Source organism: Vidua chalybeata, chromosome Z (genome assembly GCF_026979565.1).
Source record: "Vidua chalybeata isolate OUT-0048 chromosome Z, bVidCha1 merged haplotype, whole genome shotgun sequence".
Lineage (NCBI taxonomy): Eukaryota > Metazoa > Chordata > Aves > Passeriformes > Viduidae > Vidua > Vidua chalybeata.
In genome coordinates this window covers 58,760,706-58,776,678 of record NC_071570.1, presented here as the reverse complement: position 1 = coordinate 58,776,678, position 15,973 = coordinate 58,760,706, and the positions used below count along the sequence as shown (strand labels likewise).

Below are 15,973 nucleotides of genomic sequence, written 5' to 3'. Positions count from 1 at the left end.
CTCATTGTTTCCTGAAGAAATCTGCAGTTTTGCTCCTCCAAGAAGTATCAATTGACATCTCCAGAAATACAGAGACAATTAATTCCTTATTAAATGTTAATAAGAGATTAGACTAGCTGGACAACTGTTATTTTGGGTTCAAATTTCATACACAGGCTGCTCAACTCTTTAAAGCAAAAAGGTGTAGGACTATCTTTTCCAGCTTCTGCTCCAAGCTACAGACTCAAATAGCATCAACAGCTGCTTCATAACACACATGCGAGATTTGCCATAAAACATGGTATCAGTGCAACCTTCTGACATGGTCCCGAGCCTCTTCCTCTGCTGTGAAATAGGAGAAAGACCCACTTCCAGAGCAGACAGAGGGGGAAACTCCCAGAGCTGTTGCTCCTCCACACTTCAGAAGCTGAGAGTAAACTAGGCCACAAGAATAGATGTTTGCCAAGTTTTATCTTGGAAAACAAGGGGAATATTTATAACCATTGGGAACTCAGAAAAGACAAAAAGACAACTTTTCAATGCATGATACTGAAATAACCTGAAGTACTGAGCCCTATAGCTGCAGTGCTCTAAGGAAGGAAAGAAAGCACAGGAGCTCACATACCAGTCTTCAAAAGCCTGGTCTCTAAGGCTACCAAGAAGCTGATACAAGCTGACCTAGAATGAAACAATTACCTAAGGCAAAAAGTCTTCACATTCTGAATTTAGGAAAATGTAATGATACAAGAATGCTGCAAAGAACTTTGCTATATGCATTTTACTTTTTCCATTAAAAAAAAAATATAATGGGGGTGTCAATAAAAGTATCCTGCAAATAGGTAACTAAATTTTCTGAAAGATTCTGTAAGATTCATAGATGCTCCTGCTCAAAAGGAATTACAAAAGTCAGAGGGTCTGCAATAGCTTACCAAGTTTTTTTAGTAAATTTCACCCTTGCCAAGGAAATTGGTGTGTTTGTTCCTGACCTGCTACATAAACACGAGACAGTGGGTTTTGGATAAAGGGGTAGGGTAAAAGAGAAGAGGGAGAGAGATGTTAATTAGAGAAGGAGAAAGAGAAAGAGAGAGAGAAAGGGAGGGAGGGAGGGAGGGAGGGAGGAAGGAAGGAAGGAAGGAAGGAAGGAAGTTGCGGAAGGAAGTTGCGGAAGGAAGTTGCGGAAGGAAGTTGCGGAAGGGAGGAAGGAAGGGAGGAAGGAAGGGAGGAAGGAAGGAAGGGAGGGAGGGAGGAAGGAAGGGAGGGAGGGAGGGAGGGAGGGAGGGAGGAAGGGAGGAAGGGAGGAAGGGAGGAAGGGAGGAAGGGAGGAAGGGAGGAAGGAAGGGAGGAAGGAAGGGAGGAAGGAAGGGAGGAAGGAAGGGAAGGAAGGAAGGAAGGAAGGAAGGAAGGAAGGAAGGAAGGAAGGAAGGAAGGAAGGAAGGAAGGAAGGAAGGAAGGAAGGAAGGAAGGAAGGAAGGAAGGAAGGAAGGAAGGAAGGAAGGAAGGAAGGAAGGAAGGAAGGAAGGAAGGAAGGAAGGAAGGAAGGAAGGAAGGAAGGAAGGAAGGAAGGAAGGAAGGAAGGAAGGAAGGAAGGAAGGAAGGAAGGAAGGAAGGAAGGAAGGAAGGAAGGAAGGAAGGAAGGAAGGAAGGAAGGAAGGAAGGAAGGAAGGAAGGAAGGAAGGAAGGAAGGAAGGAAGGAAGGAAGGAAGGAAGGAAGGAAGGAAGGAGGAAGGAAGGAAGGAAGGAAGGAAGGAAGGAAGGAAGGAAGGAAGGAAGGAAGGAAGGAAGGAAGGAAGGAAGGAAAGAAAAGAAAGAAAAGAAAAGAAAAGAAAAGAAAAGAAAAGAAAAGAAAAGAAAAGAAAAGAAAAGAAAAGAAAAGAAAAGAAAAGAAAGAAAAGAAAGAAAGAAAAAGGAAAAAAAAAAAAAAAAATGTCACCAGTCCTGGCTCTAGTATTGAACTAGCTGTGATGTCCAGGGTCCTGGAAGTGCCCAAACACCTGGGCTTTGCGGAGTTACTTTTCTACAAGTATGTTAGACCTGTGCTGGAGATAAGTTTCTTGCCTTCTATGTAAATTAGCTACCACACATGGTACATTCTTTTAGACATTTATGGAAAAAGTTCAGAGGGCTTCAGTGGTTTTTGGTGGTCTTCATTTCCCCCTACAGTCCATACCCACTTCTTGACCTCAATTCTGTGCCTGCACTGTACTGTATTGCGCTTATCTCCACATTACTATTTTTAAGTATTATGCAGTTGTGCAATAAGGTGGTGAGATAGGAGAATAAGGCAGTAAGTATAGACTAGTTCATTACAGTTGGTGTTTTAAAAGCAATTAATTTAATTAATTGCTTTAGATGAAAATTTTTTAAATGTCATAACTGGAGAAAAGAGCAAAATCAATTATTAGGAGTATTACTTATATAATCAGTTTAATTTTAATCTAAGGAATAATTTAATGAAGAATAAAACTTTGGAACTGAACTACCCATCTCATGCTCATTTCTGATGATCACTGAAGTTGTCACAGCACGATCCATTCTCCCTCACAGCTTATGGTTCTTTGGTTGTGGATGCTTGCAGACTGTTGCTGACATAAGACTATTGGTATTAGCTAGAGATGAGGGGCTGCAGAATTTGATAGAGGACTGACAGAGGTCTCGATAATTCATAATTTTTATAATTCTCTCAGCTTTCTGGAAAAAAATAATTTCTTGTTTGGCAAGATACTCCTATAAAAAGTTGAGATAAAGTGAAGAGATAAAGTGATTGGAAAGCAGAGCCATGACTTCTGGTTAAATTTTTAAATTCTATGCTGTGTATCAGTTACTCTTTGACCTGGATTCCTTCAGCACCCTTTTCAACAGATATACTGTGGTCTACCTATCTAATGCATTCATGGCTTTGGACATTCTACCACTCCTAAACTCCTCTCCATGCATTTGCAGGGCTGTTTCCTGTCACCTTCAGGCACCTTAGGAGACAAGAGTGACCACAGCAGCACTAATGGAAACCCTGCAGCAGATTCCCTGGGCAGACCATGCTACCTCCTCCGTGACCTGTGCTTAAATGCCACAGACCCCCTGGCCAGATAAAGCCTGCAAACATCTCCCCAAACGAATTTACAGGCTTTCTTCCATCAGGCTATAGAAAAATATTCCTGTGAGGCCCCTTCTGTCTGCCACCATTCCCTGCTGTGCCAAACAGCTCATACACACACACTGTACAAAATCAAGGGGTACAACCACTTAATTAGAAAAGATCTTATGAGGATGATTCAGCTAGTGCAGATGTCCAGCAGGCAACAATTCCATTTTCCAGCAAGTTTCAAAGATAAAGTAGGGTTTTTTTTGTCTTTTCACAGAATTGTTTAAATATTTTCAGGCTGTGGACTTCTGTTGAGACTTCTTACTACTCTAGGCTTCAGCTTTCTTATAGTGGACTACCTGCAGGTCAACCATAGGCATAGCAATGAAACTCCCTTCTAGATGCATAACTAACAGAAAACACAAAATGGCCTCTCAAAAAAAAAAAAAAAAAAAAAAAAAAAAAAAAAAAAAAATCAAAAATCAAAAATTTAGCACAAAATCTAAGCAACCATGAAAAGAGAACTTTTTTAACTAACAGAAAAATATCTAGCTGCCCAGCACAGGAAAAGATCCTCATTCCTATGTTAGTAAGGGATGATTGATCATGTAACCCCATTTTTGGCTTCAACACCCATCAGCTGTGAATTTATATTCACTTTATATTCACTCCAAATTTATATAAAAACAAACACTGATTACAGCTTTCAGATTTTTACCTACATGTGGTAGTCCAACTACACATACCACTCATCTTATTTCCATATAAGACAACTTCACTGTGCAACATTCTCTCTTCTTTTTCAAACAAACCACAGTTACTGCTCTAATAACTCTCCAGTTTGACACTCAGTTTAAAATAACAACTAGAAGTGGCTATATTTAGAGAACAATCTGGTATTGGTAAAAATCCTCTCATGTTTCCGCTCAAGCACACAAAAATATCCTTGGCCAGGAAAGAAATCCCTCTGTGAAAGGTCTTGTAAGAATTCAAACGCAAAGCAATGACTGTATAGGAACTAGAAAAGATTCATTCATTTGAATTCCTCCTGCTTGTTAGTGAACTTCAACTAAGCTTCTACAAGCACAGCTTAGATTAGTGCTGTCTAGCAATATGAATGCATATTCAAAATGTTAAAGGTTACTCTACTTGAAATGCTATAAAGCAACATCTTAAAATTAAGCATTCCTATAGCTACATGTAAGTTTTTGAGACTATGAAGATGTTAATACCTGACAGTGAGCACAGTGAAGCTCAATATTAACCTGCAAATGCAAACATTAAATAAACCCCTATAATGACATAGACTAGAAAACACACTTTATTCTGTACAGTGTCAGATTTTATCTGCTTGTGCCCATATGATTATGTTGCTAAGGTCTACCTCTAAGGGAAGAAAAAAATCTAGTATATCCAGTTTTCTTAAAAAAAATATTTCTTAAAAAAATGATCATATTTGTTACCTTTTAAAATCCAGGCACCAGGATAGCTGCATTTGCAGTTTGTGTTTGGGTATCTCCGTGTACTCTAGCACTCAAGGCAGACTTTACTTTCCTTAAGACTCAGGAATTTACACAATCAAAAAGTAGTTTACACTATGGAAAACCATACCCAAATTTGTTCTCTGCTACTCTCTTGGAGTAAACCAAGCTGTAGTTTAAGCCAAGCTGTAGCCAGAGCAGTACTAAAAGTTCCTCATTTTCTTGCAGTCTGTATTGATTAAATTTTCTGAACTGAACAGTTAAGGATGACACCAAACTGTCAGGCTCTATAATGGAAAATTAATTACTATGGAGTACAGGCAAAACATAAGAACAATGGCATTACTCCAGTTCTCACTGTTGTTCTACTCTAATCATACAGGACAAAACTGACTATCACCTGACACTTGCGTACACAAATATGATCCTCCTGGGATAAAAAAATATTTCAGCAAGATTGTGAAGCATGAAGAAATGTGTCACCAGGTACCTGGTCTGCTGGTTCCAGCTCCTACCTAAAGCTTGCAAATGATTGTGATTGTCTGCCACAAGTGTTTACATGTCTAAGGCAGGGAATATGCTTTGCTGTACACCAGGCATCTGGCACTCAGGGGAAGGAGAGAAGAAGGGATTTGCTAGGAGCAGACAACAGCAATTAATACTGATAATGAACTGCAGGTCAGCTTGAGGATACATGGCTTGGGAGAATTAAGGATTCTATTTCCCAAACAGATGCAAGGGAGACAGCACAGACATCTACATCTGTTTCATCAACTGCCTGAACATAGTGATAAGCTGAAAGCAACTCAGAGCCAATATCCATTCATTCATCAGCTTCTCTTCTGGCTCCAGAAAACAATGATGCCAATTACCATCAACTCTGTCATATGGCCTAAAATGAACTCAATTCACTTTGGCCTAACAGCTGCAAAACTGTGGTCTCATTCAAGGAGGTTCATGTGCAGAATGATCTGCCAAGAGTGATTAGATGGGGCACAACTATTTTCTAAAACTTCCTCAGGATAACAACCATGTCTAAAACAGAACACACCAAAGGCAAGCTTTCAAAAGGAAACTACTAAAAAAGTAGGAAATTATAAAGAACAGATCCTGTCACAAAATGCATCACAGCACTCTACACTTTAACCTATCTGCTTCCCACAAAATTCTGCAATGAGCATTAGAAACATTAGCTACATGACAATCAAGCTCCAAAGATACGAGGAAGTAGCAAGTTCTCCATATCCTGCTTACAGCTAAGAGATCATTCATCTAACAGGATCTACAACAAACTCATTTCTTCTCTTGCATGAGGGTGCAGAGATTTCATATATACATACATACATACATATAAATGGATCAAGCATCTACACATAGCATGTGACTATTCTATTTAATTCTTAACTTTAAAAGAAACCAGAAATTCTTATGCTCTTTTGCTGTGCATGAAGGTATCTCTGAAAGGTTACTGCAGTAAGGCTTTTTTAACTTTTAGCCAAAAATACGAAGATGCCACAGAATCACTGAATAGTTAAGGTTGGAAGAAACCTCCAGAAATCATCTGTTCTGACCCTCCTGCTCAAGCAGAGCCACCTACAGCCAGTTGCTGAGGATGATGTCCAGACAACTTTTTAGTATCAGCTAGAATAGAGACTCCAGAGCCTCACAGCCACCCTCACAGTGAAAGAGTGCTTCCTAAAGTTCAGAGGGAGCATTCTGTGTTGCAGTGTGTGCCCATTGTCCTGTCACTGGGTACCACTGGAAAGAGCCTGGCTCTGTCCCCTTTGCACCCTCCCTTCAGGTCCTTCTATTTATTTATAATATAAACTTCCCCCTCAACCCTTCTTTTCTCCCCTTCTTTTCTCAAGTCCCAGCTCTTGCAGACTTTTCTCACACAAGAAATGCTCCAGCCTCTTAATCATCTTGATGATCTTTCATTGGGATCTCTCCAGTACATCCATGTGTCTCTTGTACTGGGAAGGCCAGAACTGGATAGAACTCCAGACAGGGCTTCAACAGTGCTGAACAAAGGGAAAGGGGTCACTCTTGAGCTGCTGGCAACACTGCTAATGCAGCCCAGGACACCATGAGCTGCCCTTGCCACAAGGGCACATTGCTGGCTCATGTCCAACCTCATATCTACCAAGGCCCCCAGGGCCTTTTCTGCTTAGCTGTTTCTAACTAGACCACAATATAAAAAACATGGAATGTTTTCTCAAAAGACCCTCCAGTGCTCACAAATCTTGCAGTAACCATAAAGATTTTAAGTCAGAAGTGACTTTGCCTTACAGATACCTGTAACTCTCATGAGGCTGGTTGGATCCTTACAGCCAGGCACCAATCTCCTTATCTAACCCTGGAATGGACACGCAGATCTTAAAGAGGCATTTGCTGCATTCCACAGTTCACTAACCCAGAGAAAGCACTCATCCCACCTGCTGACTCCAGCCCTTTTCAAGGGCCTTCTCAAGTTGTGTTCATGGTAAATCCTGAAAAACAAGAAACCATGTTCCAGGCTGGAATAAATGTGAAAGAGGCCAGTGAAGCGAGTCACATTTTCATTGCCAGATCTACAAATGAATTAGTAAGTACATTGGACAATTAAGGTTCCTATCTTATGTATCTGCTGAGGATTTCTCAGCTGGGGATAAAACGTCTCAGAAAGTAACGTAATGGGAGAGCTCCAAAAAAAGATAACAAAAACAACTAGTTGTAACTGGTTTGGACTTACTCTTTCAATAAGCTTCCAAATATTTCTATTCAATACCATCCTATATAATAAGAATATTAGGGCATTTTCAGGCTGATTCTATTCAAGTTTTGAACAGTCTGGACCATGTGCAAGATGAACAAACCTTCTTTACTTGTAGAAATGCTTCTGGAGTGTCTGTGATCATCCTTTCAGCACAAGTGCGAGCTTACTTCTCCTCACTACAGATCTTGACTCACGTTGGATCTTGACCAAAATTTATAGTGAAAATTTCTTCCCTCCAAAAAATGAACTGGCAAATGATCAGCTTTCCTTTTCATTTTTCAAAATCATTACACATGTAGTAGGTGCAACAACCACAAAGTACTGCCTAACAGCACTTTTACTGATAAAAAAACTCATGCCATGCTGCATCTTGAAATTCCTGAAAGAAACTTAATTTCAGTTCATTTGCATCTTCCATTCTTTTTCAGAAAGCTGAAAATATTTCTAGCAGTTTTCAGTGATTTTTGCATGTCTGTACTTGAATTTTAGCAAATTTCAACAACATCTGCAAGGCCAGGGGTTACATGCAAGTGATTTTTTTGACTGAGGTGATTTCACCTCCATCACAACTCCCAAATTCTCTTTTGCCCTCCTACGTTTTTTTTTCTTTTTTTAATTCAAGTTGCAAATTATCTATTTTCAGTATTTTCATGCAAAACAAGGTCCAGCCTATTGTCAGAAGTGCAGGGTATATTCAGTATTTCTGAGTCATCCTCCTGCTCTTGTGGCTAAATTCCATGGTTCAGTGTAAATCGCACTACAGCAGTTGTTGACTCTGTAAGTGTTGAATCAGTAACAGCTGTATGTGAAAATACACTTATGGGAATGTTACTATTCTGTGGAGAAGAGGAATGCTTTGAAACTCATCTCTTATGTAGTGACTCACTGACAACAATTTAGGCTTTGTTTGTTCCCCTACCCCTGCACAAGCAACTGCTGCTGAAGCTCTTAATGGACATAAAGTGCTCTTGGCCATCTTTTTTTTTTTTTTTTTTGCACAAGACTTGCCTCTGAAGATGGGGAAAAAATACACTAATAACTGTAATGGGAGCATAGCTTAATAAAAATGCTATTACCCAGAAGCCTAGGATGGAAGTTATACCTGGCCAAGCAAAATATAAGATTTCATACTGGGATCAGCAAGGCAAGCAAAATGTAAAATATCATACTGGAATCAGCAAGACAAGGGATAGGCTGGAGCAAGGTGGAATGCTCCTCACACATGGTACTACTATTAAGCTGCCAGTGACAGCCTGAACAGGAAAATAGATGAAGAAACAAGTTGCTAACACAAGAGTGGTGGCTGGGTAGTCAAAGTCGAGTGTACAGGAGAAACAGCACAGAAGTAAAGGAAAACAAGAAGAACACAAGATTCTAAGTGTAGAAGAAGTGTGTGAGTCAACCTTTCTTTCCCTGCTCCTCAGTAAGGACAGCTGTCACTCCAAATTCAATTACCGTGGCCAGGAACACCAACATTTTCATTGTCAGGACAAGGCAAAACAGACCATGCGCCAACTAAGGGCTTCTACCCTCCATCAAACTGCACTCGATACAGAGATGCCCTGGCTACAGGTTTGGAAATCCCAAACCAATAAGCTCCTGTGGCAGGGTGAATTCACCAACTGAGATCCTGCTAGCAAACAAGCACTGGGGTATGCCAGCTTGGCTCTGCTGCAGCTAGGTACAAGCTTGTGCAAGTCTCCTTGACTCCCAAGTACACAGTGATCTCACAACAAACACGTGAGACCGCTAGTCTCATTACAAGAATTGTACAAAGCCAGCAATGTTACAACTTCTTTTACATTTTCAAATTGTTTACTTCCCAATGTACAGGAAAATACTGTAGATAAATGGAAAGAAGACTAAGACCTCAAATGTGCTAATTTGTTTGCCAATAGGTTTGTAACAGAGCATGACAGAGCACACATCAGACATAAACTGTGCTGTGCCACAAAAACAAGGATTACCAATTATCACCTGCTTCATTACTCTGCATATTACAACCACATGATGTGACAGTCAAGATCAGAGAGCTCAGATCAAAAGAGGTCAATTTTAAGTCATATGGCACAGCTGTAAATACAAGCTATTTAAATGGTATGCAGGCAATGTTTAGATTTGAGATTCCTTATGCTGCTGCTCTCACGCCTGACTTATCTGATGTCCTGCAATAGCTGTCCTGTCTCTTGAAATTATTTTCCGTATATTTTTAAGTGTAGCTATGTGATAAATATGTTCCAACAGACAAACTTCAGTTTCCTGAAACTACTGTTATTGATGTTGCTTGCTCACTAGCTTTCCATAAATTGCTACCTGATGGATGCCTGTTTGGAGTGTATCACAGGAACAGCGTCTTGGAATAATGAGGCAAAAATAGGCATATGCTTTAGGAACAAGAAAATAAGGCCATATTTGTATGTAATGTTATCTCTTGCATCACTCTTCTGAATGAAATCTCTTTTCCTTCAAAATACTGCAGAAATAAAAAACATTATTAAAACCCTGAAATGTGTGCTATTAAAATGCATCCTTGATGACATGAGATATTAAGAAACACACAGTTCCAGAATTTTTGAAGGAAAGCAACACTCATAAATATATGCATTTGAGGCTGTCAATTATCCTATGAGAGCTAGGTGCATACAGCTGTATGAGCTACTAGTGATAGCTTTAGTGTTTCAGTGCCACAAAACTCATTAGGCACATAAAACAGTGATCACTTGCTTTTTGGAGCACATTGCTAATATAAACAATCTCTCTTCCCTATAGGCTGCTATCGTAATAGACAAGTTTCTTATCTAGTGCTTAAATACAGGCAAGCAGATGCAGCATAGCAAACTCCATTAGGGCAGAGTTAAGCTGAAAGCCAAAACGTACATTATTTTTAGCACTATTAAACTGGTCACTGTTAGAGTGAAGGGCAATGGAAAACCAAACATACCCACAGTTCACATGAAGTGCTGTACAGATATTCTAAGCAAAAATGTAAACATTGCCCAGAGTCACAGAAAAGACATGCCACAGTTATTGTGTCTAAAGAAATTTATCTGTAATACTGTTTGTGAGCAGGATGTTCTTACCATCAGGTTATGGCCAGCTCTGTGCTGGACATGGCTAAGAGGAATGCAAAAAATGCCCAAACCTAACACTTTAGAATGCCTACAATTGAACCAAGGCTGTGTTTCCTACTGCTGTTATAAGTGGGTCTGCATGGTTTTATTTATTACTCTACTCAGGATTACTGCCTATTACACACAGTATTTTTCTTTGTTTCAAAGACCGGTTTGGATTTGCAGAGCCTGTCTGTGGTCTAAAATAATTGTGCAATTTGGTTAAAGAAAATCTCAAGATTATTTGATTAATCTTACCCTACACAATTTGACAGTATGTTTTAGAATTAATTGGTACTTCCCTTACCCACACATATGCTGTTGACAAAGAAGTGAATTCTTGTGGAAATCAGCCATTATGCATCTGCAAAGCTGTATGCCCCAAAATAACTGGACATGAACTCACGCTCCATACACCTGTAGGTGTTAGTAGAACTAGCATGGTGTTCAAACTTCTCAACTATCTCTAACTACTATAGTAGTGATGAATATAGATGTGATTTCTAAATTTCCTATCCATTGGTTGAGTCAAGAGTTTAATCTTTGTCTTATATTCTGAACTTTAAGTAAAATTATCTGTTCAGAGGCATCATGAATGCAGTAACATTTCTGTGGGCATGCCTACACCTCTGAAATGAAAATGGACCATTGTCCCCTCTGTTTATGTATAGGAGAAACTCACATAAAGCTTTCAGCTCTTATCACTGGTAACATACAAATTGATCTGTTACTCATTTCAGAAGCAGGATTACACTATGATGATCTCTTCCTGAGCAACAACATTACTGTGTTTCTTGTGTAGTTGGTATCCTACAAACACACGAAGCAGAATGTGTTGCATGGAATTTCCCATGCTACTGGCTCCTTAGGGAACACACTTCCTCAAGCCTGATGCTGTACTTAAGCAGCCTGGGCCATGACATCAGTTGGGTGTGCTTCCCAGCCCCACCCCAAGGCTCACTAGAAATTTATATCCACAGCTTTTTCTGTGTGTCACATTTTTCCTTGCATGGTGTTTGTCTGCTAAAATCATTATAGTTCTAAAAGGCAATCACCGAGCTAGCCAGTGACTGAAAAAGCTGACAGTTAAAAAAGGCACCTTGATATGCTTGAAGGTCCTATTCCTGAATTCAGAGTCATGTGAGAGAGCTTGAGGCTTACGGAGTGTTTCACTGAAGCAGAGATTTTATGGGAGCACAGGTCAACTGGACAGATGTCTGAACTGCTTCTTGTTTCAGACATCCACTTCACTAGGGCCTGATTTGCCAGTCTTGAGTAAAGCACTTAGCAGTGAAACAGCTATCCTTTGTAGCATTGACTATTTTCTTTTGATTTACACTTGATTAAAATAGGCCCTAAAATGCCAGTTACAGGTATCAAAACTTTACCTAAAAAAGTAAATTTTTTTCAATTATGAAAATTCTAAAATTAAACAAAAAAAATTATTTTATGCTGGAACTACCAGAACACTAAAGAGAAGCCAGAAACATTTAAAACAGCAGCTGAACCTTAGAAATATAGTCATTTAAGTGGGACTGTGTAGCTGCAAACAAAAGCAAAACTTACACTTCCTTTCTGTGTGCCCTGCCCATCAGAAGATACTGGCTTCCTTGGCAACTGGGCAAAATACTTTCAAGTATGGAGTGGAAATTTCTGGGCACGGTTTTAGTTATATTTACTTCACCTTGACAGTTTGGCACAAGACTACACTATTGAGAGATCTATAAGATGCAAGAACTTAACACTGCAAGTCAGATAATCCCTGTGAAAGACCCACTGAATGTAATTCTATACCACAACTAACATTTTAAAACAATAAAGCAACTTTAAAGCAATGCAAGGAGAAGTGGAACAATTCAAAGCTAAACTGTGTCTCCTGTTCTTAACTTCCTCTGTTGTCCCAGTAAATTACCACATGCACGTACACTGCATAGCAAGTACCAGGACACAGTGCTGTCAAAAGGGGCACAGTTTTATAAGACAAAAGAATGGAAGAGTATCTAAGGAAGACTAGTTTTGCACACCTACTGTGTAAATTAGAATGAATTCTTTTCAGCTTGATTTAGTTGTGATTCTATGAATGTATTTCTAAGGAGATCAACATAGTACCTTGTGTACCAAATGTTTGCACAGAATGTCTTGCTATGATCAAATTACAGACTGCAGAAAAGCTGTTTATAATGGAAATGCTGACTATGAGCATAGAACTATGCCTATTACGAGAGCTGGTATACCACATATCCTCCCAGAGTATAACAGTTCAGTTATGTATCTCTGAAAATGAGATATGCAATAGTAGAAGCTGTGCATTCACTGGTATGTTTGTTTGTAAAGAAAGATCAAACTATGGCAACAAAAATTGTGTTCTGTGCACCAAAAAAAGCAGGCTGCTGCTGATCCAAATCTCTGGTCAAAGGTCCTTATATCTTGAAACACTGTAGTGTGAATGTGCACAACATGATACACACCGACTTCTGCAGGTTTTGCTACCAGCAACTCCCAGTCTCTTGGAGCTGAATCAATACTACTACCATGTGGCTGCCTGTAAATCACAAGGAGGAAGTGCTGCTTTGCAGACAGATAGACTAAGACAGCATAGTGTTAGGAGGCATAGCTGGGACAGCAAAGACTAGTACCTTCAAAAATGCAGGAAAATCTGTGTATATTTAAATAAATAAACTAAGAAATATATATCAAATAAATAAGAGAAAAAGCACGTATTTCAATTATTACAACCTTGCAGGCTTTTCTGAATTGAGTTTTTTGTACATTCTCAAAGCCTACTGACTAATCTAAAAAGTAACAATGAAGGTAATTTATTTTGCATAGGTGAGAACTGGGTGTGAATCAGGGGGAAAAAAACGTTTTTCTCAACTGAGACACAAGAGGAATACAAAACTGGACCAGCCAGTTTTGAAGGGAGCACTGATTAATGGTTTCTGAGGGGTTGTCTATCTCTGTGTATCTCTACTCACCTCTTCATTATTCTTGGCAACTGTTTTTGGGCTTAAAAACTTTAAAAACACATAGTCCCTTTTTCTGTGTGAGCACAGCTTTCACTTAATGAATGACAATTTGGTGACCAGATAATCAAAATTAAATTATTTTATCACCCAGTTACAACCATGCTGTGTATATTTTTGTTTAGTCTTTTGTTCATGTAGATTCTGTCAAAAATTGGAGGCCAAACTTACGAAGTAGTTGCAGTTGCATGGAAACTCTGCAGTTGCTGACTATTCTTTTCAACAGCATTAAGTCTTGTAAAGCCTAATACAACTTACTGAAAGACTTCACTTTTTCTGTTGAACTGGAGGTACTATAAATCGGAGAAAAGTCTTAACTGAACATACTGCAAAGATAATCTTGCTAAAGATTCTCTCTTGCCCTGGAAATGCATCCACTTTTGGAGTAGAACCCAAAATACATTTAGGAAAAAAGTGATGCATAAGGAATGCATAAGGAAAATAATGCATAAAGAATGGGACCGATGTGACATGTTTTTTTACAAAGAGGACTTGATAAAGGACACCTTTTCCCAACAACACATGAAAGACAGTGAAAGAAAGGAGATTTCTGAGGCATCCTGCAGAAACCTGCGGAGGTGCCTGCGCCGGGGGAGTACAGACGCCTCCCCGCAGGACCTGCCTGTTGTCAGGGGACTACCACGGGAGGGGCTCGACGGCGGCTGCTCCCCGCGGGAAACCGAGCGGCGTGGCACCGCCGACAGCAGCGGCACCCCGAGATGCCGCCGCCCCGCCGCGGGCTCCGTCAGCGCCGGGCGGAAAGGTGAGCGCGGGGGGAGCTGCGCTCGGAGCGGCAGCGCTCTCACCTTCCCCGTGCAGCGTCCAGGGCAGGTGCGCGTAGTCCCACTGGTAGCCGCAGGCGCTGTCCTCGAAGGTGCACGACCCGGGCGAAAGCAAGGCCGCCCCGGCGAGCCGTAGAGCTACAAGAACAAAACGAGCCCCGGTTACGGGCGCGCCCGGCCCGAGGGCTGCCGACTGGGGGCCGTCGCCGCCCCCAGAGCAGCGCCAGGCGCGTCCCGAGCGGGTGGGAGGCGTCCCCGCCGCCCTTACCGTGCGCGGCGAGCAGACAGAGCCGCAGCATCTTCCGCGCCGGTGGCCGGGCTGGCGGCGGCGGGGAGAGCGTGGCGCTGAGCGCGGCAGGCCCGGGGCGCGGTGTGCGGCGGGGCTGAGCGCGGCCGCTCGGCACCCCGGCGGGGCGCGGGGAGGGCAGCGCGGCCGGGCAGGCAGGGGAGGGACGGGGAGGGACCGCGGACACCGCGGGTGGGCGGCCCGTCCCACTCCTGTCGCCGAGCGGGGTCGGCCCCGACGGTGGCCCAAGGCCGGAGTGGCTGGAGTGCCCTCCAAAGTGGGGGTTGCCGCCCCCTTTCCGGGGAACCTGCGGAAGAGTATCACCCCCCGCACAGCGAAAATGTGCTTTCTTACGTTTAAGTGTTTTTTTTTCCCCGCGTTTCAGCTTGTACACAGTACATCACTCCCGTCATTGCGTACCATCACTGGGTACTACACGTGAGTTTGACTTTGTCTGACGTTTGTCTGACTCGCTGTCAGGTGTTTGTGCACAAAAGCAAGATGCCCACTCAAACATATCTGCAGAGGACAAAGGGGCTCTCATCCCACCAGAGCTCCCGTGTTACCACACCTTGCCCTTCCAACTTTCCCTTCCACTAAATCTGACCTTCAGATGACTATGGCAGGGTACCCTGGCACTTTTAGCTAAGAATGGTCCAGCAGCTGCTGAGATGCTCCAAGTGCTGTTGTTCATAGGCTTACAGAATAACTCAGGACTACACCACGGCAAATGTCCAGTCCAAACCCAGCGCAAAGCACAGCCAGCTTTGAGCTCAGACCAGGCTGCTCAGTTGGGGTTTGATAACCTCCAAGGCTGGTGACACCTGCCTGGGCCCTGACTCCAGTCCTGGCCTGTTTTTGTGGGGAAAATGTTTCTTCCTTGTGAATGCTCTGAATTTCCACTGTTTCATCTGTGCTACTCCCTCTCACTCTCCAGCCATGCACCGCTCTGATGAGTCCTGACACTGCATTTCCTCTATCCCTCTCCTGTCCAGGACTGCTGTTGGATGTTGCCAAAGTTATCTCTCTTCCCAGCTGAACCCTCTCCTTGCAGGACAGGGTCTCCAGGCCAGCTGCCTCAGTGGCTTTCCCTCACCTCACATCTAAAAGAGATTAAGATCACTTAATTTGTTGCATTGCAAGTACAGAAATTCTGAATTATTTGTCTAATAAGGGCTGCAGACATAGCATACTTTTCAGATTTGACTGTTGGCACACAGTAGTATTTAAAAGACAGACTTCCATTTTATTACCATGCTTTAATATCAAAGCATTCAGTGAACAGGACAACCAGAGATCCCTTTTATTACTCTCCAGGACCATAAAAGGACTTCCAGCAGGAGGTGGATGTGTAAATTATTTTTAGGGAAGTGATATTTATGTATTAGATAAGAAACACCTTTTAATGAATATGTATGATTATGATGGATAAACCCCTTGTTGTAAAGTCTCACCTCACACACAGAATGAGGAGAGTT

General features: G+C 41.7%; 1 protein-coding gene across 2 annotated transcripts in view; it reads right to left on the bottom strand.

Moving 5' to 3' along the window:
- Positions 1-14,536, bottom strand: part of MAMDC2 (MAM domain containing 2) — a 62,228-nt gene extending 47,692 nt beyond the window's left edge. For both annotated transcript variants that reach the window (XM_053969149.1, XM_053969150.1), the window contains exons 1-2: positions 14,478-14,536; positions 14,234-14,347 (exon numbers count right to left, since the gene is read on the bottom strand). In XM_053969149.1, coding sequence (XP_053825124.1) covers positions 14,234-14,347; positions 14,478-14,508 — 145 coding nt within the window. In that variant the 5' untranslated portion in view covers positions 14,509-14,536. The remainder of the gene's footprint in view (positions 1-14,233; positions 14,348-14,477) is intronic.
- Between the last annotated feature and the right edge of the window lie 1,437 nt (positions 14,537-15,973).